Source organism: Ceratotherium simum, chromosome 6 (genome assembly GCF_057802395.1).
Source record: "Ceratotherium simum simum isolate JZ-2026a chromosome 6, ASM5780239v1, whole genome shotgun sequence".
NCBI lineage: Eukaryota > Metazoa > Chordata > Mammalia > Perissodactyla > Rhinocerotidae > Ceratotherium > Ceratotherium simum.
This window is the reverse complement of record NC_141905.1, coordinates 23,064,549-23,085,136: the sequence shown is the minus strand read 5'-3', so window position 1 is coordinate 23,085,136 and position 20,588 is coordinate 23,064,549. Positions and strand designations below refer to the sequence as shown.

General features: G+C 58.0%; 1 protein-coding gene across 9 annotated transcripts in view; it reads left to right on the top strand.

Moving 5' to 3' along the window:
• Window positions 1–19,762, top strand: part of ZMIZ1 (zinc finger MIZ-type containing 1) — a 236,979-nt gene extending 217,217 nt beyond the window's left edge. For 8 of the 9 annotated variants that reach the window (XM_087431979.1, XM_087431980.1, XM_087431981.1 and 5 more), the window contains 12 exons: window positions 889–966; window positions 1,653–1,827; window positions 2,393–2,534; window positions 4,142–4,352; window positions 5,818–5,923; window positions 6,905–7,065; window positions 8,171–8,238; window positions 8,549–8,617; window positions 9,082–9,326; window positions 10,646–10,812; window positions 14,302–14,559; window positions 16,071–19,762. In XM_087431979.1, the coding sequence (XP_087288105.1) occupies window positions 889–966; window positions 1,653–1,827; window positions 2,393–2,534; window positions 4,142–4,352; window positions 5,818–5,923; window positions 6,905–7,065; window positions 8,171–8,238; window positions 8,549–8,617; window positions 9,082–9,326; window positions 10,646–10,812; window positions 14,302–14,559; window positions 16,071–16,178 (1,788 nt within the window). In that variant the 3' untranslated portion in view covers window positions 16,179–19,762. The remainder of the gene's footprint in view (window positions 1–888; window positions 967–1,652; window positions 1,828–2,392; window positions 2,535–4,141; window positions 4,353–5,817; window positions 5,924–6,904; window positions 7,066–8,170; window positions 8,239–8,548; window positions 8,618–9,081; window positions 9,327–10,645; window positions 10,813–14,301; window positions 14,560–16,070) is intronic. The other variant, XM_087431983.1, reaches the window with a different exon arrangement.
• Window positions 19,763–20,588: the final 826 nt, after the last annotated feature.

Genomic DNA, 20,588 nt, shown 5'->3' with positions numbered 1-20,588 from the left:
CCCTGCAGTCACCAGAGAGCAGGGGGAGATTTCTGGATGTGTTCCTCTGTGCTCAGAGCTATGCATGTGGTGGCCAGAATGTCAGACTGGCTTTTCTTGGTTCCTGTCCTCACGGGGCTCAGATGATGGTTTTCTTTCTCCTTTGACTATTTATGGCACACACAAGCAGATAAGAATAAAGGAAATACATCCTTTAAAGAAAAAGCACCCACCTGAACATGTTACCATTGCGTTCTAAGCCTTGTCTCTCTACATGCGTGAGGGCATCCACACACTATACAGCTGTTATTCGGCTGTGACTCTGGATCTGTTCCTTTCACTTGACATGACATCATAAGCAGGTTACTTGTTGCTACGGAGTCTCCATGACTTTCACTTTTAACGGCCACCAGACATTCCACTGATATGCCCGCTCCTTATTTTATTGTCCCTTTCTGTTGGACATTTTGGTTGTTTCTGATTTTTCACTTTTCAAATAAGACTCTGACGAAATCTTCAGGCACATAGCTTTTTCCTTCTTTGGGCTTATGATAAAGTACATTCTCAGGAGTGAAGACTCTGGAAATATTTGACATTTATTTGCCAAGGCATCATGCCAACTTACGTGACCACCTGCCATCTGGGTTTACTATGTTTGCTCCAACTTCACACTAGTTGTTTCTATTTTTGTAAGCTCTTTTGCTAAATTACTGGCTGTGGAGAGGGAGAGGCAAAACGCTGTCCCCAGGGGGTGACCTGCTGTGCCCCTGCTCCGCTCCCACCCCAGCGCTGGGCAGGCCTCTTCAGCATCCCCTGTCCTCCTGGCAGACTTTCATTTCAGGAGAGAGTGCAGGCTTCTGGTGGCTTTTCTGCCTTCCATTCACCACATCGTTTATCTTGTTTTAACAGCCAGAGCAGTTTAATGGACAAAATAACACCTTCTCGGGAAGCAGCTACAGTAACTACAGCCAAGGGAACGTCAGTAGGGTATGTTCCCAATTTCATCTTAGGAATTACAACCTACGTGCGGTTGTGTGTCTAAGGGGCCTCACCGTTCCCGCCCCAGCCTCCCTGAACATTAGTAGCGCCCGTGGATGGGGGTGCATTCCCAGGTCCTCTGCTCTGGGGCACAGATGCCTGGATAGAGAATCCACAGCTCCAGGTGCGTGGGCCAGGGACGAGTGTGGACCTGGCCAGTCCTGGAAAAAAGCAAAGCAGGGACTAAGAGAGGAAGGGACAGGGGCTCCTGGGAGCCCACAGCCCCCTGATGCTGCAGGCCCGACTCCATCTAGGGGCCCCACTGGGGTGGGGTGGAGTGTGGCCTAGAGTCACGATGTAAGTAGCAGGAGCCCTAGGCTCAGTCCCAGCTCTCTACCCATCTCCTCCCAGGATTATATTAGACCATCACCCTGAGTCTGTGGCCCCATTTGTCAAATGGGTGGGGGACCCTGCAGCCCCCCATGGCACCATGACCCAAGTGGGTAGGGAGACCCTTTACAGGCCCAGCTGTCTTCAGATAGGGGCAGAGGCCTGAGTGCCAGCCGGGGGGGGGACGGTCTCCCTGGGAGGCTCTCTTCCTTTAGGGGAGGGAGGGCCATAGCCCTAAACCCTGGCATGGGTGGGGTGTATGCCTGTGCACCCATGACCCATGTGTGGTTCCTCTTTCCCTCCAGCCTCCCAGGCCAGTTCCGGTGGCAAATTACCCCCACTCACCTGTTCCAGGAAATCCCACGCCCCCCATGACCCCTGGGAGCAGCATCCCCCCGTACCTGTCCCCCAGTCAAGATGTTAAACCACCCTTCCCGCCGGACATCAAGCCAAATATGAGCGCTCTGCCGCCACCCCCAGGTGAGGGCCCCACTGCCTCCCTCTCTGTCTGGCCAGCTCCGGGCAGCTCCACCCAGGGCCCTACAGCAGGAGCCAGGGGCCTTGGAAGTCGGACTGCCTGTGGGGGCTGGGCACATGGAAAGGGCAGGAGGGCTTGAAAGCAGGTAAGCCCCACCCAAAAGGGAACTTCGTGGTGGGGCTTGGCTGCCAACAGGCCTCCTCACCACCTGCCTGAGCAGCTGGAGGCCGGGAGGAAAAGCAGCTGCCAGCTGTGGAAAGGGGCTAGGAGGAGGAGCCTGGGGCTTCCAGAGCAGGGAGCAGGTGGGGGCAAGAGGGGACGCAGAGCTGGGATGAGTGGGACATGGGACTTAGGGGTGGTCGTGATGGGCTCCCTGGTGTGCGCTTGGGCACACAGCCCAGCTTCTGTCGCCCTGTTAACACACATGCCTGTGTGTTCCTCTGAGTGTGCAGCCAAGCGTGTTGTGCTGTGTGAGTGAGCGAGCCCTATCCGTGGCCCTGGCACCCGTGCTTCCGTGTGCCCCTGGTGGCCACGGGCATGTGACTCACCGGCTCCTCCCCCACCCAGCCAACCACAATGACGAGCTGCGGCTCACGTTCCCTGTGCGGGATGGTGTGGTGCTGGAGCCCTTCCGCCTCGAGCACAACCTGGCCGTCAGCAACCACGTCTTTCACCTGAGGCCCACGGTCCACCAGACGCTGATGTGGAGGTGAGTGTCAGGCAGGGCACAGGCCCACGCCAGGGGAAGGAGGCCCTGGTGGGGACATCCCCAGGCCCGGGCATTGCCCTCGTCAGGTGATAGCATTCTCTACCTGCCACCTTCACCTGTGCAGTGTCATTGACTGGGCCCTGCCCTGTGCCAGGCCCTGGGGAACCTGCAGGTGCAAGGGAGACAGGCGAGCAGCCTCGGCGTAGTGGCCCAAGGTCAGGGAGCAGCTGTCACTCACCCTAGTCCTGAAAGAGTGGTCAGGGACAACTTCCCCGGGGAAAAAGGTGGCTAGCTCAGACATAAGGCTGAGAAGGAGGTGTTCGAATTCAACTTACTACATTGGCAAGGGGGAGCTTGAACGTGGCTCATCATGGCCAGAGGCGGGAGTGTTGAGAGATGAGGCTGGAGTGGGAGCAGGCTGGGTCAGACGGGACCGGCAAGCCCTACAGATTGCAAGGGGCTGGCCCCCAGCAGGGCTGCTGCTCAAACATCTGGACGCGCTGGGTGCAGGGTCTGCAGGACGCCTGCTGGGCGAGGCCCTGTGTTCCACCCCTCCCACACCTGATCTCCTTTGCTCTTGTGAGTGGGCAATGCTTGCCCCACTGACAGTGAGGAAACTGAGGCCAGAGCAGTTGATTCACTTGGGGGAGTCCTCACAGCTGGCGAGGGCCAGAGCTGGGACTTGGCCCAGGCCTCTGGATGCCAGAACCCGTTGGTGTCTCCACCCTCAGTCCCTCCTCCTCAGGCAGGACTCACACCACGATGCCTGTGAGTAGAGCCCCTCAGCTGCCCAGTGAGCACCTTGAGGGCATGAGATGGGTCTGAGCTGGGCACGTGCGCGCGCACGCTTGCACACACAGCTGGCCTGTTGCCTCGACCTCACTGAGCCAGCTGCAGAGAGGACTGGAGATAGAGCTGGGGTGGGCTCGAGAGGTCAGACGCTCAGGCAGGAGGGTGGAGAGACCCTGTGCAGGGTCCTGCTCATCCGCGAGTGCCCTCGCCTGGAGGCCTCCCGTGACCCTGGTTGCTGGCCCCGCTTGGTTCTCACACGTACGTGGTCACTGCTGGGTTCATGGGGACTCCTTCAGTGCTGTGTCCTCAGGGCCTGCCTCGGGGGCAGCTGAACTGGACATGGTTTTGGCCTGGGGTGCTTCTTCTAACAGTTGTCTCCCAACTGGTCTTGTCAAATTAGTGTCTATCCTTTTTGTCCCTCTTTCTCTGTCCTGGGAGAACAGGAGTCGCCTTACGGGGAGGGGATGGTGGGGGGATTGTAGCCAGAGCTGTGGGGTGTGGCTGGAGTGAACGATATGTGGGAGGTGGGGGGGATTGGGTTGTTGGGATGGGTTTTGATTGGAGCTGTGGGCAGCTGGAGTGAACGATATGTGGGAGGTGGGGGGGATTGGGTTGTTGGGATGGCTTTTGATTAGAGCTGTGGGCAGGGTAAGAGGAGAGTTCTGGGAGGCTGGTAGAGCAGTCGCAGCTGAGGATGGGGTCCTGAGGTACTCGCGGGGCTGTGGCGAGTTAGGGGTGTGTGGCCTGGCCAGGCGTCATCAAGGCCACAGGCAGCCCCCTGGCAGAGCCCACCTGAGCCTCACGCCCACCCCCAGGTCTGACCTGGAGCTGCAGTTCAAGTGCTACCACCACGAGGACCGCCAGATGAACACCAACTGGCCGGCCTCGGTGCAGGTCAGCGTGAACGCCACACCCCTCACCATCGAGCGCGGCGACAACAAGACCTCCCACAAGCCCTTGCACCTCAAGCACGTGTGCCAGCCGGGCCGCAACACCATCCAGATCACCGTCACGGCCTGCTGCTGCGTGAGTGTGCCTGGCGGGGCTGAGGGCCTCTCCCCCTCTAGTTCTCAGCCTTGTCCTTGGGTCTCCATCCCCCTCTCCACGGCCGCCAAAGTGGTCTTTCAGAAACTCTCCAGAAACACTCAGCAGTCCCCCAGGGCTCTGGAATAAAACAAACTGGGGAGGGCCCCCAAAGCCATCATGCTCTGGCCTTAGATGTGGCCTCGTCCCCTCTTACACCACGGCCTCTGTGCCATCTGCACGCTCGCCTCTGCTTACTCCTATAGCCCCTCCTGGACGCTCCCTACCGTGCTCCCACCTTCCGTCGGTGAAGTTCTGTGTGTCCCTCAAAGCTCGGCTCTGTTCTGGCGTCGTTTACAAAAGATTTTTTTTTTTTTTGTGAGGAAGATTGTCCTTGAGCTAACATCCATGCCAATCCTCCTGTTTTTGCTGAGGAAGACCGGCCCTGAGCTAACATCTATTGCCAATCCTCCTCCTTTTCTCCTTCCCCAAAGCCCCAGTTGTCTGTCATACTTGCACATCCTTCTAGTTGCTGTATGTGTGACGTGGCCTCAGCGTGGCCGGACAAGTGGTGCGTCGGTGCACGCCTGGGTTCCGAACCCGGGCCGCCAGTAGCGGAGCGTGTGCACTTAACCGCTAAGCCACGGGGCCAGCCCTACAAGAAATTTTTATGTTCTCATCACCTTTTCCCCTAGACCCAACTCCACCGAGTCTGGTGTTAGCTCTCTCCCTTCCTTACCCACCCACTGCCCTAGAATCATGTGTGTGTGCATGTGTGTCCTTCCACTGTGACTGTGATATGAGACCATGAGACTGAGCCACACTCCTTTCCCCAGAGATCAGGGCCTGGCACACAGGGCTTGCTAGGAGACCTACATAGAAGGAGATTGCCTATCCCACTCTGCTGGCCCCTCTCAGAGACACAGATCCTGCCCTTGTGCGCTGAGGCCATCAGGAGATAGGAGTCACAAGATGGGAGGATGCTGTCAGAGTGAGGAGTCTGGGGTGGCTTGTGAGGGTGTGCAGTCCTGGAAGGCTTCCTGGAGGAGTGAAGACAGGGATGCTGCCTTCTGGCAGGAAGGGTGGAAGACACATGATGGGGAGCAGTGGTGGGTGAGGTTAGGAAGTGAGGCAGGCTCCAGTCCTGATGCTCGGTGTCCCATAACATCGTCCCAGGGGTATTTCAGTGTCATAGTCAGTCTTGTCAGCCTAGAGCAGAGGCAGCTATCCCTGGGTAGTGACCCCAGCCTGGGTCCCCAGGCTCACAGGTCTCTGGGCACATCGTGGGCCTTGAGGGCTCTCTCCCAGGTCCAGGGAGACCCGCTCCTAGAGTGGCATCACTGTGAACATGGGCCCTCTCCTGCGCTTGGCCTCCAGGGGCCCTCGGGCACTGGTGCAGGTGGCTGCAGGTGGGGCAGGGTGATGAGGACCATGGGGCAGGGACCGAGCATCCACTCTTTCTCGGCAGTCCCACCTCTTCGTGCTGCAGCTGGTCCACCGGCCCTCCGTGCGCTCCGTGCTGCAAGGCCTCCTCAAGAAGCGCCTCCTGCCTGCAGAGCACTGCATCACCAAAAGTGAGTGGGGGCACGGGGAGCGAGAGCCAGCCCCCAGCCCCGCTGTATCTGGGGCCAGGAAGTGGTCGCCATCCACCCGGGACCAACCTTTGGCTCCATGCACGACACACTGGGCCCTGAGTCTTCCTTGGCACCAGCCCCCACCCCCGACTCCTGCCCCTCCTTCCGGGGCTGTGGGGATGATGAGATGAGCGCAGTACTGTAAGACCTGGTGGGAATTCTGACCTGCCTGGCTCACAGCATAGGACGTGAGGCAGATTAAAACAAAATGCTGTGGTATAGACAGGCCAGGCAGGCTTCCTGGAGGAGGTGATCACCTGGAAGGATGGGAGGAACTGACAAGTGGTATGTTCACTGAGAGGGAGGCACGGGGTTGATTCCAGACTGGCACCCCCACCCCACAGCTCATACCTAAACTCTAGAGGGAGGGACTTGGCTCAGTCCACTGCTTTGGAGAAAACATCTAGGTGACCACTCTGAGGGGGCGCCATGCAGGGAGGGGTACCTCTGTTTCACCTATGATTGTGCTTCTTCACATTACCTCCTGAGCCCTAGAATCCCGCCAGGCAGTTGTCTATTCCCATTTCCACACTTGCAGAATTAAGTGCAGAAGTGCCTGAGGGGCCTCTCCACTGACCCAGAAAATCAGTGAGGAAGGGCCAGACTGGATTTCTGCAAGTTTTGTGGAAAGTGCCCATCCTAGTGAGGGCAGGGCCCGTTCTGCAGAGATTGGGGAACTGCGCGGTGGGCCACCTCCAGGGGCGCGGTACTCTACACACGCTGCACCTGGGAGCTGCTGTTCCAGAGTGCTGGATGTCCCGAGCTCCCCTTTGATCGGGCCGGGGTTCACTGAAGTTATTCACGGGACCGCCCAGGGTTTAGGGGGCTGGAGGACCAGGGTGTTTCAGCTGCATGAGGCCGTGGGGGGGTGTGTGCAGGATGGCCCTGCCTCCTCATCCACCTGTGCCCCCCACCCCACAGTCAAGCGGAATTTCAGCAGCGTGGCTGCCTCGTCGGGCAACACGACCCTCAACGGGGAGGATGGCGTGGAGCAGACGGCCATCAAGGTGTCTCTGAAGTGCCCCATCACATTCCGGCGCATCCAGCTGCCTGCTCGAGGCCACGACTGCAAGCACGTCCAGGTGACTGGTCCCGACAGGCACAGCTGCAGAGGAACAGCCTGGAGTCTGGTTGGGGTGGCGAGGGGTTAGGCAGAGGGAGCAGCGGGGCCTCTTTCTGACCCCTGAAGGACATCGTGGCCATCAGCAGCAGATTTCACTCACTCCAGCTATCATTTGTCCTTTGAGCATCTTTGCATGCTCAGGGCTGGGTTCTCAGGGGGCTACAGAACCAGATTTAGACAGTCCCTATCCTGGCAGATGTCAGGTGCCTGCTGGAAGTCCCACACATCTGGCCATGGCTGGGTCAGGACCTGAGAGTGGGAATGCCTCTGCCTGGTCTCTGCTGTGTCCCAGGGCCTTGCCCAAGCAGGTGCTCAGGAAATGGGTAGAATGAGTGTCACAGTCTGGGTGGCTACAACAGAGCAAATTCGGGCAACCCAGGGTGGGCGAGATTCATTGAGCAGGGGCTGCTTGAGAAGGAATCTCAGAAGAGGGGTGTGAGAAGCAATCCCTGGGGAGCCTGGGTATGAGCGTGCAGGGTGGGCTGGGAGGCAGAGGAGGCTGCGGGGCCAGGCTGGGCAAACCCTTGGCCCCAGCAGCACACACAGCTGGTCCCGAGGGCCTGTAGTGGGGCAGGAGACTTCCTCCTTCCTCCCTTTTCCCTCCTCCCTCCCTCTTTCTGGGAGAACGTCGCAGGGAAGGTGGACATCTGGTTGCTTTATTTGTCTGACACACATTGATGAACCAGATTGGGTGTGTTCTCGGTGCCTGGGCTGGGCTGATGGGAAGGCCGGAGTCCACGCTGCCCCCAGCCTCAGTGGAGGGGCTCTCACGGGGCAGGATCAGTGAAGGGCAGCTGCGGGGGCATCAGGAAGGCTTCCTGAAGGACATAGGCACGGGTCACCTGCGGCACGGGGGGTGGTGTGAGGAGGACCAGGCAGAGGCATGCAGGGACTCAGCAGAAAGTCAGCATGATCATCACCCCACCCAACAACCAGCCCACCACCTGTGTCCCTCCCTGGTGGGGGGTCTTCATTAGGGTCCCAGAGGCAGTAGCCTTGCATCTAGGCAGTTCCTGCGAGTTCTGGTCTCATCTGTCTGTCTGTCTGTCTCTCGGCCTCCACAGTGCTTTGACCTAGAGTCGTACCTGCAGCTGAACTGCGAGAGAGGGACCTGGAGGTGTCCTGTGTGCAAGTGAGTAACGCCCCCCAGCAGAAGCTTCCTCACCTCCGCTGGGCCCCTCTGGCCCTGCTCTTCAGGGTCCAGCCACTCCACCTTCCCTAAAGCAAAAGAGAACCCAGACACAGCAGAGGGCTCAGACTGTGGGGGCTGTGCGCAGTCCCTCTGTATCAAGCTGTCACAAGGTTGCCCTCTCCTGTCAGTGCCTCCAGTAGTAACCAGTGGCAGGGACAAGGTCTCATAGACACAGTGTGGAGGGGTGGGCTGTGCCCACACCCCCTAGGGTCCAGGAGCAAAGGTCAAGCCCTCCTCTCTCCTTTTGCAGTAAAACTGCTCTGCTCGAGGGCCTGGAGGTGGACCAGTACATGTGGGGCATCCTGAACGCCATCCAACAGTAAGTGGGCCCAGCTAGGGGCCTGTGGGGTGGGGCGGGTATGCTGGCCTAGATGGGACAAGGTGACACATGGGCATCCCCAAGACCCTCTCCCCTCCCCAGGCTGGCAGACCGCTTGCCCACATCTCTCACCTCTCGGTGACTGTACCTGGGAGCAAATGAACTTTCCAGAAAAGACCAAACTCAGCCAAAGCAGGAAGCTGATAGTGCCCCCAACAGCCACTCCCTGGGTGGGAGGCCTTGGGGCCAGTTGCCCCGTGCCCAGCCACTTGCTTTTCCTAGCCACAGTCTCCCCGTCTCTCAAAAGATGTGAAAAGTCCCCACACTTCTATCATATGCAGAGCATGGTGAGAATGGGGGCGGGGGGCCTGGGCAAGGACGCCTCAGTGTCTGTCCAAGCTGGAGGCTCTGGTGTCCAAAGCCCCACACCCCAGAGCCTAGTTCTGCCCCCTTGCTCCCCCCAGCTCCGAGTTTGAAGAGGTCACCATCGACCCCACGTGCAGCTGGCGGCCAGTGCCCATCAAGTCAGACCTACACATTAAGGATGACCCTGATGGTATCCCCTCCAAGCGGTTCAAGACCATGAGTCCCAGCCAGATGATCATGCCCAATGTCATGGAGATGATCGCAGCTCTGGGCCCTGGCCCGTCCCCCTACCCTCTCCCACCTCCACCCGGGGGCACCAACTCCAACGACTACAGCAGCCAAGGTGAGTGATGCCGGACCAGGAGGGAGGGAGGATGGCAGCCCCAAGTCCCAGCAGGGGCACAGGATTTCTGGGCTGATGGTGGCAGGTGCAGGGCGGGTGTGGTGTGAAGAGGCAGAGGTAACTCACACTCCCAAAAATCAACCCCACATCACTGGACTTGGGGGTACAGTGTCCCAAGCAGTGCCTTCCTCCCCTCTTGGTCCACCCACCTGGTTTCATCCAGCCCTGAGGTTTGGCACCCAGCTGGGAAGGCAGGAGTGAGGAGCTGCCCCAGCAGCCAACCTCCTGCCTCTCCCACCCCACCCTGCCCAGTCTCCTCTCCTGAAAGCTCCTGGACTCTGGGCAGGTGCCAAGCCCAGTGGCTTCAGAGCCTGCTTTGCTAGGAACACAACTGCCACCTCTTCCCAGCCCAAGTGTTCCCTGGGGCCGCTAGCAGAGAACACTCCCACCTGGAGGTCTTGGCCCTTCCCCTGGCCCTCCCGTGTTTCTCTCTGACATCTGTATTTTCCTTGTCCCTGCAGCTGTCTCACCGTTCCAGGGACAGAGTTTAGGGGCCTGGAGCTCCACCCTTTGGCCACCAAGGTCACTGTTACTACCTTCTTACTCTCCTTGCTGCCAAGACCAAGCTTCACCCCTACTGCCCTCGGTTCCTGGAAAGTACCCACCCTGAAACTCAGGATGCAGCTCCCCCACAGGATCCCTGCTTTTAGTGCCCCAGGGCTCCTGGAGGATAGAGACCCAGAGAGGTTAGCCCATCTAGCCCGAGTCCACAACATGCCGATGGCCCCAGTTTGCAGTGTGCTGATCCTCCGACCTTTCGCTACGGCCACGTGCTGGAGGGAGCAGTGGCCTCCACGGAGGCCTCCATGAGGCCAGACAGCTGGCTTCTATGGTGTCATGTTGAGTCTGTACAGCTTTCTTCATGGACTTGGCAGATCCCGGCCTCCGCCTCGAGGCCTGGTCATCCCAGTGATGAAGTGCAGCCACCCAGGGGGCTAGCTCCGCAGATCCTGTGGAAGGCTGAGACTTGGGCCTCATTCCACGTCCTCTGCCACCACAGGAACCTGGCCCGTCCCTTTCTCCCACTCTGCCCTTCCTCGCAGCTGTAGAACAGCACATGATCTGGGGTGCTGAGGCCCATGGAGAAGGCTGCATCGCTGCCCCCTTGTACAGCTTGGAGGTCTGAGTCTGCAGGAGCCAGTTCAGCCTCCCAGGAGGACACGACCTGGTTCTTAATTTACACACTGCCCGATCCCCGGAGGCGACATCTTCCTTCTGGGTGATGACACCCCACCCCGCTGCCATTTGTTCCCTCCCAGGCAACAACTACCAGGGCCATGGCAACTTTGACTTCCCCCATGGGAATCCCGGCGGGACGTCCATGAACGACTTCATGCACGGGCCCCCTCAGCTCTCCCACCCCCCGGACATGCCCAACAACATGGCCGCCCTTGAGAAGCCCCTCAGTCACCCCATGCAGGAGACTGTGAGTACCTCCTCCTCGCCTTTGTGTGGGGCTGACAGGGGCAGAGGGCTCCCTCTGGGACCTTTCTGATGTTTGCCTAGTTCCCTCCCAGGCAAAGGGGAGGACTGAGGATTGGGTCTGGGAGCTCAGAAGGCAGGGAGAGGCCTGACCGAGGCTGGGTCATGGCCCAGCAGGGTCCTTGGACTTGGCTGTTTCACCCAGGACATGGAATTCTCAGGAGATGGGGGAAGCTTCAGTCTCCTCCCTGCACACACTCTCTGTGCATACACATGCACGTGTGCACACCCACTACATATGCGCCCATATATCCCTGCACACCCACCATACACACACACACACACACCACACCCCCGCCCACCCTCTCCCCCACTTTCACACACACTTACAGCCATTTAGATAGCTCCAGCCATCTAGAATTTTGTCCCAAACTAGGCGCTTACTCCCCAGGGGTCTGAATCTTCAAGGTATCACCACTCCTGCAAAAAGAAATGTTGGGAAGGCTACGTATGCTGAGAGTGTTCCCTTCTCGTCCTGTTGCACATTTATTAACACATACCCTGTGTTGCTGAGAAAGCTCCTCACGGGTAAGGTGTCTGGTGCCGTCCAGAGGCTTCCCCTTCCTGTGGCCCCGACGGCAGCGGTAGGAGGCCTGGCTGCCTTCCGAGTCCTCGTCTAGTGAGCAGTGGAGGGTTCTACTCCATTTAGCAGACGTTTCCTGAGCCTGCGCTCCGGGCCGGGCCTTGTACCTGGTGTGAGCCAGACAGGCCCTGGCCATGTGCAAGTGGAGCACACGTCCTGGCAACGCCTGCGTGGAGGAGGAACAGTTGGAGGCTGAAGTCTGAGGCCTCCGTTATTCTGTCTGTCCCTGGTCTCTCACCTTAGGAGGAGGAGGCCCAGGAGGGGAGGGGCAGTCACTAAGGTCCTGGCCACACCAGCCAGAGAGAAGGTTCCAGGGCTCTCGCCAGTGTCTGGCAGTGGGGTTGGGTGGGCCTACACCAGAAGGTACCACTCCAGGCCCTCTCATCCTCCATCACGTGGCCTGGAAGAAAGGGGCCTCTGGATTGTAGTGTGTTCCAACTGGAGTTGGCTCTGCCACTGGATCAGGGGCTGCCTGTGGGCCTGAGCCGCCCGGTTCTCTGCAAGAGTGACTATTTAACCAAAAGGACTCACTCTAGGTGAGGGGCACGGTATCATCTTGGCCGTGGGACCCCAGGATGCCAAGTCAGAAATAGCTGCTTTCCTGGGGCTTCAGCCACATTTTTGCAAGTTATTTTCTGCCCCGTAGGGCTTCCAACTTCTGAGGGCCTCACTCCTGGCCCCCCTTTCCCAGCCCTGCTCCTCAGGATCTCAGCATTCCACACCCAGGAGTCACCCAGATCACACCCCACACACATTCACATTGCACATGCTAAGCCCTCACAGTTCCCACCGCTGGAAAATGGCAGCAGGATGCTGTATGCTTCCTGTGTCCAACAAGGCTTTCTCCTGCTTCGTTAGCCCTGCCCCTGGGATTCTTTGCAGAGGGACCTAAGCCCAGGAGTTGACTTGACAGTCCCCCAGGATGCTCCCCAGTTATGCACTGTCCTTCCCCATTTCTGGGCTCTCTCTAGACAGCAACTGGACCCAGAAGTACAGCTGTGCAAGGTGGGGTCATGCAGTCACAGATAAACTTCCCCCACAGCTGCCCAGCCAGAGCAGCCTGGCCCCCAGCTGAGCATGCGGCCGGGAAGGATTCCCATGTACATGGGGACTGGGGGAGGGCTCCAGCCAGACACTGATTCGCCCAAGGACACCTCCCAACCAGGTGTCAAGTTGACTGGTATATCAGCAGGTCCCTGAGAGCACCTGCCCCTCCAAGCCTTGGGACATTCCAGCAAGATGTCAGGGCCAAGAGTGTCAGAGATCCAGGGACTGTCTGTCCTGGGTGGGCTGCCCCAGGAGTATAGAGCCCCTCCCTGCTTCCTGCTCCCCCCACTCCCCCCCCGGAATAGACACTGTGAGGCATCCACAGACATGGGTGGGAGTCAGAAGCTGGCCTCATACTGACAGCTGTGGTAGCTGTTCCTCCAGCCTCTCCTGGTCCTTCTCACCTCATGTGCATCCCACACACGGTCCCCCAGGTCACCAACCCCATGGTCATGTGGTCATCGCCCATTCTTAGGGCCCGGGCTGGAGGGGCACTGTGCTGTGTGGGTCCACCTGGACCATGAGCAGAGGCCAGCCCACAGCAAGGCCTGAGGAATAGCATTTAAGAGAAACGGGAAGGGGAACTAGAGTCTAGAGAGGATCAGAGATGATGTGGCTGCTATTTCCAAACTCACGAAGGAAGAAAGTGTAAATGTCTGTGTGGCCCAGAAGACGGGGTGAGGAGGAGGGCAATGAAAGACCAAGGAGACATTTGGTCACTGGGCTGCGCATTCCGACTGAGCGGCCTGGCCAGTCAGTGAGCTCCTCTTCATTAGCAGAGTGCAAGTGGGGCCGGGGGTCTGTCAGGGGTGCTGGGAGTGGGGTGAGGGCTTGGGCTCGGCCTTTCTCTCTGAGATCTAAGCTCTGAAGAAGGGGCTGCTTGGAGCAGCCAACAGACGAGCAGGGGCAGTTGCAATCTCACCCGCCCACAGCCCCCGTGTGTCAGTGCATCTGCACATGGAGGGTGTGGGTCCTCTGGTTCACCTGTTAGAGAAGCATGACCTGCCCCAACCTCAGCGAGGCACGCCCTTCATGAACCCTTGGGCTCTGGGAGGCACGGAGGTGCCTGCCTTCCTCAGCACCCTGTGGGTGTGGCCTGTAGCTGCCTAGATGGGTGGCCAGGAGGAAGGGTCTGGCAGTACTGAAAAGCCCCTGCTCTATTCCTTTAACTTCTGGTCAATTCCACCCTACCCCAGGCAGCAGGCAGGGTTTGCACCAAGGCCCCAGCTGCCACCACCTCGGGCTCTCGGCAGGAACCTTCGTGCCCAGCATCGCCCCCCACCCAGGGCACACTTGGAGGGCTCAGACCCCCTCCTGAGCTGCACGCCTGCCCCATGCTGTCTGTCCGTGTCTGCTCTCCACCGCCCCGGCCCTCGGGGGCCTGCACCACGCTGCCAGCGGCACCCTCCCGCCTCCCCACTCCCTGGAAACATGCCCATTTTCCTTCTCCATCCTGCCCTCGCTGTTGTTCATTGTGATGGTGTCCGGGCTGGAGAGGCAGAGGGGCAGTCAGTGTCTGTGCTTGTCTCAGAGCCCAGAGCCGCCTCCCTCCCGGCCCACGCGGCCTCAGAGGCCGGCTCCCCCGCCTTCCTCTCCACAGCCTCCCTGACCAGCGGTTTTGAGGAGGACTTTATGTTTCTTTGCAAAAAAAAAAAAAAAAAGCATTCAGCTTTGTAAAGGGGAGGCTTTGTTTTGGGGGTTCGTTATTTTCCTGGTTTTGTTTGGTTTTCATTTCTCCGGGCATCTCGTCGCTGTGCCTCGTCACCTCACCTTTCTTTTCTCCTGCTCTCTCCTCCTCCACAGATGCCACACGCTGGCAGTTCTGACCAGCCCCATCCCTCCATACAACAAGGTTTGCACGTCCCACACCCCAGCAGCCAGGCAGGGCCTCCATTACATCACAGTGGGGCTCCTCCTCCTCCTTCCCAGCCTCCCCGGCAACCGCCACAGGCCGCTCCCAGCAACCATCCACACAGCGACCTGACCTTTAACCCCTCCTCAGCCTTAGAGGGTCAGGCCGGAGCGCAGGGAGCGTCTGACATGCCGGAGCCTTCGCTGGATGTAAGTTGGGGTTGCCACTCGCCTTGGCCTGGGGCTAGGCCTGGCGCTGGGGCCTGCCCAAGAGCAAGGGTGGGTGTTGAGGGCTTGAGGCCGGGGGTGGAGGAGGTGCAGCTGTGAGGGGGTGGGTGGTGGGTGGGCCCATCCAGTCTCCCCTGGCTCCAGAACCAAGGAACCCCACAATGGGGAAGCCTCACCAAGGGTACGAGCGTCCCTTCCCTCACCCTGCCAGCCCCTGCCCCCTCACCCCCTTGGCCACAGTCCTGCAGCCCAGCCCGGCCCCGCCTTCACCCCAAGCGCTCAGAGTCCTTCTGCGCCCAGGTCCTGGAGGCAGCACAGGAGGGTCCTTACCCTTCTCTCCCGCTCACCCCACCCCTGCCCTCTCCCCCCACATTGAGCTTGCCATCTCCGTGTCTGCCACACTCTCTAGCCCGAGGCAGGGGAGGGGCTGGAGTGACAGGGTCCCTCTGTCTGTCTCACTGGTGTACGTCTGTCTTCAGTTTCTTGTCCGTGTGTCGCCCATTCCCTGTGCTTCTGCTTGCTCCATCGCTCACTTTGAGAAAGGCCCCTGTGTGGGTGAAGTGAGATCACGCCAGAGGGTCACTGAGGTGGACGTGGGCGGCTGAGATTCATGGGACTCCCACCTTGAGACCTGAATGGTCTGGAAGGTGGAGTGAGGGGGACGTTCTGAACGATGGGTGCTGGGCAGCTGGCCAGGGCTAGCCAGGAAGGGCACAGCACTTGCCTCTCCCATCCCACACCCCTGGGCTCTAGATTCCCAGAGAGGAAGGCTGCCCTGTCTTCAGCCACTGCTGTCCTTCACGTCCCAGCCCTGCTGTCACCCTCAGCCCCGCAGTGCTGGAGTCTCTGGGGAATGGGGTTTACTTAGCTGTGCGGCCATCTTGGATTCTTGCCCAGCTCTCCTCCCCAGACAAGGCCAGTGGGGGTGCTTTTAGGTTCATGAGGATCCCTCATGTGACAGAAAGACTCCAAAGACCTCACAGTAGAGGGTAGGGACAGTCTGCAGTCTCTGCTCAGGGGCCACAGGGAAGGGCGGAGCTGCTAGTCAGGCATAGTCTCACCAAGGAGCAGTGAGCTCTGGGGAGAGGTCCAGGGTGGTGGGAGCTACGGGGACCGCCGGGCCTTATGTGCAAAGCCACATGGTTTCTGCTGGGAGGCCCAAGTGACCCACAGCTTCTCACGGCAGGGTCTCAGGGAGCCAGAGGAACACTGTGACCAAGAGGAAGCCCCTTGACCCGCTATGAGCTTTCCCAGCTGGTGGGCTGACGCCTCTCTCCCAGGCTTGAAATAAGCATGAGTGTGCCCCAGACTGGCACAGTGGCCTGGGTGCATTGGGACAGCCAGCACTGTTAGTTTCCTCTGTTTGGGCCAGGACCCTGGGAGGCAGGTAGAGGGAAAATGAACAAGCCTGGGGGTGCCCCTGCATTCCTCACCCTGGGCCAGCCTGGCCCCTCAGCTGACACCTCATCTGGGCTTCTGTACTTCTTTTCCAGCTCCTTCCAGAACTCACAAATCCCGACGAGCTCCTCTCGTACCTGGACCCCCCCGACCTGCCGAGCAATAGTAACGATGACCTCCTCTCTCTCTTTGAGAACAACTGAAGCCCACCCCTCCGTCGGGGCCATCCCTCCCACTCTGCCTCCTTCCCAGTCTGTCCCACACACACTTTCCCGCTGGGAGCCCGTGCCCTCAGACCGCCCCTTCTGCGGCCTTCTCAGAGCGAGGGGGCGGGAGGGTGCACTGTGAAGGCTGTGTGGGTCTGGAGCCCACTCCCAGAGCAGGCCCCAGAGAAGACCCTCGCCATGGGAGCCAGCCCCCTGAGAGGCACACGCTGACAACGGCTCCCTGGTCCCTCTGTGTGTGCTGATTCCAAAAGACCCTCCAGTGCCCCCAGGTTCTTCCAGTTTCTAAACTGTAACCCTGCCTCCCTGCTTCCTGGCCCAGAGCCTCCTTCAAGTGACTGTGAGCCTGAGAGAAGGCCCCCCCGAGACCCAGGCAGGCCCCGAGCCTTGGAGGAGCAGTGACGGTTAGCAGCAGTGAGAATGGCCCGCCCACCACCACCACCCACCACAGAAAAGCACAAACCTCTGGGAAAGAGAACTCTCTCAGGGGCCAAGGTTGTCACTTTGACCCCTGACCTCTAAGCCCAGATACCCTGTAAACACTCTCTCTCAGAGAGCAGAGAAAAAGGACAGGATTCTGGGTTTGAGAGAGGGTGTGCCATTCCTGCTTGGGCACGGGTGGGAAAGGGGGTCAGGGCCTCCTCAGAGCCAGGACAATGCAGCGGATGGCTCCGGGACCTTTGGACTGAGGCCAGGGCCCGGGATTGAGGGCCAGAGAGAGAGCCCAGCTGAAATTGTTGTGCCCTTAGTTGGGGGACAGGGGCTGCCGCCAGCCGGAGTCAAATGGGAACGGCAACTTAGAACTTTGCTCCAAGCCACCCCGTTTTTAAACACAACTTAAAGCTACGAAGTCATCTGGAGAAAAGGAATGTTGGACTTGGACAGCAAGCAAACCATTTCTCTCCATTTGTTCTGTTTCCTTCCTCCTGCTCCCTCACCTCCCCAAGACTGTTACGAGGGACACCCACTTCCCTCTGTCCCACCTCCCCTTTGTCCACCCAGACGGCAAGGTGGGATGGTGGGAAGGCAGGGGAGATGTGGGCTCAGGCGCGTGCGTGGGCTCAGCAGCAGGATCCCCGGGCATCGGTATCTCCTCCCCAGCAGGATCTCCCGCCCCCCTGTCCATCCGTCTCTATGCTCAAGGCTACCCCCTGCTCCAGCCCAGTCGGGCACCACGTGTGCGGGGATGTACCGGAGAGCATCGTGTGGTCTTTGTGGCTGCCTCAGATGCTGCGCTTGGCTGGCAGCCTGTCCTTCCCTCTGTGTTTCTCTGCCCTCGAAAGCGCACCCCACACTCCTGCTCAGTGGAGCAGAAGCAGCCTCTGGTTTTCCCTCCACTGCTTGGCTCCATCCGGCCTGCTGTTCTCGGAGTCTCCTGGGTAGCTGTGTGTCCCTTTTGTTTCAGGCTCGTCTGTGCTCCCCTAAGCCGCATGGCCTGTGATGCTGCTGGGCTGTCGGGTCACTTGGGTCACGTCTGTAAACTCGTTGCGCCCTTCCTGCTGCTGCCTGGGGCCTCTCCCGCTCTCCCGTCCACTGTCTGTGTTCTCAGTCTCCGTCTCCCTCTCTGTGGCGGGTGGTCCCCAGCACTCCTCTGGATTTGACCAGAACAGTGGCCCCAGCTGGTGACCTCAGCTGTTGACCTCCAGTCACCGTACCAGACGGCGGCACAAGGTTTTCCGTAGGACAGCTGCCATGGCCTCCCCCGCGCCCTGCTTTTTTCCTTTGTCCTGTTGAGGTTTTTTCAAACAGCGTGGTGTTCAGTATGCAAATCAATTATTTTAAGAATTGCTTTTGTAAATATCTTTGTGAATATTTTAGTATTGTCTTTGATAATAGTCAACATTTTCATGACCTGGTTATAGCCTTTGCTGGTGTTTTTAAAATACCTTGACTCAATGACAAAAACGGAGTCCTTTTTTTTAAAAAACAACAAACAAAAACAAAAAAACCAGGGCTATTTGTACAGATGAAGGGACGAAGAGCATGGGTGGCTGTACCATGACTTAGAAGACCAGGCCGCCCACTGTTTAGAGCCATCCCCAGTCGGCTGGTAGGGACACAACAAAGCCAGGTAGCAGGTGGCCGTCCTTGCCCAGTGGCCGATAGCCCCAGCAGGTGGCCACACTGTGTCGGGCCATCTGGGAATGTTCCGCCCAGACTGACTGACAGATGCCTTCCTTAGAAGTTCCTGCTTCCTGTCATGCTATTTGTCCCAGAAAGGCCTGGGGTCCGTCTGGTTCTTACTGGGAGTTCCCACTCTGCTCGCTGACCTACCCCCAGCTTTCTGGTGCAGAGGGTCGATGTGCTCCCCACAGCCTGGGCTCCAGGAGCCGTGGGCTCGGCACCGGAGGCAGGTTTCCTGGGTCCCCTCCCAAGCGAGCCTCCACCAGCAAGTTCGGCAAAGAGCTTTCCTGAACCGTGGTGCCTGAAGCCCGCGCTCTGGGGATGTACTCTTCCAGAGTGATTCTGGAGCCAGGCCAGGGGGTGAGGGAGGCATGAAGGCATCCAGGGCTGGGGCAAGCCCCAGCTGGTGACAGTTTCAGGTGACGACAGCCTCCCCGAGCAGGGGCGGTTCTGAACTCTGGGGAGATGCTTCCCTGATCCTTTCGGATGACTACTTGGAGCCATAAGTAACCTCAGCAAAAACGAGGCCTCAGCAAGCCACTTCTCCATGACAAGCATCCACCCAGGCCATAGGCGTGTGTCTGCTGCCACTCCACCAGATGGATAGGGCGCCGCCGACAGGCGGGAAGGCCCCAGTACAGGCAATCTCCCCATCTTCTTGGTTTGAAGCTTTACCCAGGTATCATATTCCCTGTAGCCGTTTTATTTTTTAAGAAACTTCTAACCCTTTGTTCCTAACGGAAGCCCTAACCCCCCCAGAGAGCTACACGTCTGCTCCCTCCGCCTGACCCATCCAGATAGGGCGACATCAGCAGCAGCGACTCAAGGGACGTGTGTACATATGTAAATGAGAAATAGAGACATGTTAACAGATGCATTCATTTTCCTTGGAATGTGTATTGTTTTTATTTTAAGGAACAAAACAAACAAAAAAAAGGCTTGAACTCCATCTTAACGTGGAAAAACTAGATCCTGTTTGTTAGCGTCTGTGAGGTTCCTCCACATTTGTCTCACTCATGTAAGATACTCTGACCCTGTGTGCAAAGGAGGTTTTGTTCTGTTTTGTTTTTATTTTACCTACATGTACTATTTAGCTTCAGTGTACTAGTCCTGCCACCTGTGCATTTTTAGGGTGCTATGGAAATAATGAAAAGAAACGGGGATTTCAGAGGAAAATTGTAACCAAATTCATACTTTGTATAATTTTTGATATCATGATCGCAGGTGATTCACACGTACCCATAAACACACCCACAGTGCAGCCTGAAGTAACTCCCACAGAAACTCATTGTCTTTGTACATGTATGTACAATGCAACCATTTCATACTTTGGTCAAAAAACTAATTGTGATTTCTAGTCTTGCAAAGCTGTATGTAGTTAGATGATGTGACAACCTCTAATATTTATCTAATAAATATGTATTCAGATGAAACCTGTATATTAGGTGTTCATGTGGTTATTTTGTATTTAAAGATCAAATTATTTGACTATTGCTAGACATTTCTATACTCTGTTGTAACACTGAGGTATCTCATTTGCCCATGTCAATTTTTTTCTAAATAAATTGACAAAAATGAAGGTTTGGCGAATTAGCTATTTTGTGAATGTCAAGGAGTGGTTTGGGTGTCTTTGTTTTTGTTTTTAAACCACCACCCCTGCCCAATCACCCTGCCAAAAAAAAAGAAACAACCAAGCAGTCAGGTGGTTCCAGTCCCCTGGAAGGGGACCTGGGACCTGGGGCAGGTGAGAGTGTTCAGAGCCCAGCGCCCCAGCCTCCTTCTGGAGGGACCCTGGTCTCCAGCAGGCCCTGCTCCTGGCGGTGGGACAGACAGGTGGGGAGAGGGGGCCTAAACAAGGTATGGGGTGCTGGGGCCTCGGGCCACGTGTGACTCAGGGAGGATGGGCGATGCTGGCCGGTCTCTAATAGCAAGCCCCTCATGGATTTTCTCCATTTAAGGAATAGGAACCTATTCGTGTTAAGCCCCAGAAGGTGCCGTCCCAGGCATTCTGGAATGAAGAACTGGACACATAGCTAGTTCTTCACAGAGCCTGGAGCATTGACTCAGCCTCTCTCCCTGGTGCCTGTCTCTCTCACTGTCTCTGGCCACCCCCCTGCTCAGCACCCCTGCCCTGCCCCCCTCTAAGGGAACCTTGGGTTTTCTCTTCTCCATGACTGCACTTTACATGGGGTTCTGTTGCTACGACCCCTACCCAGGCCACAGTTCTAACTGTCCTTCCAGCCTCAGCACTGGCACAAACTGCCC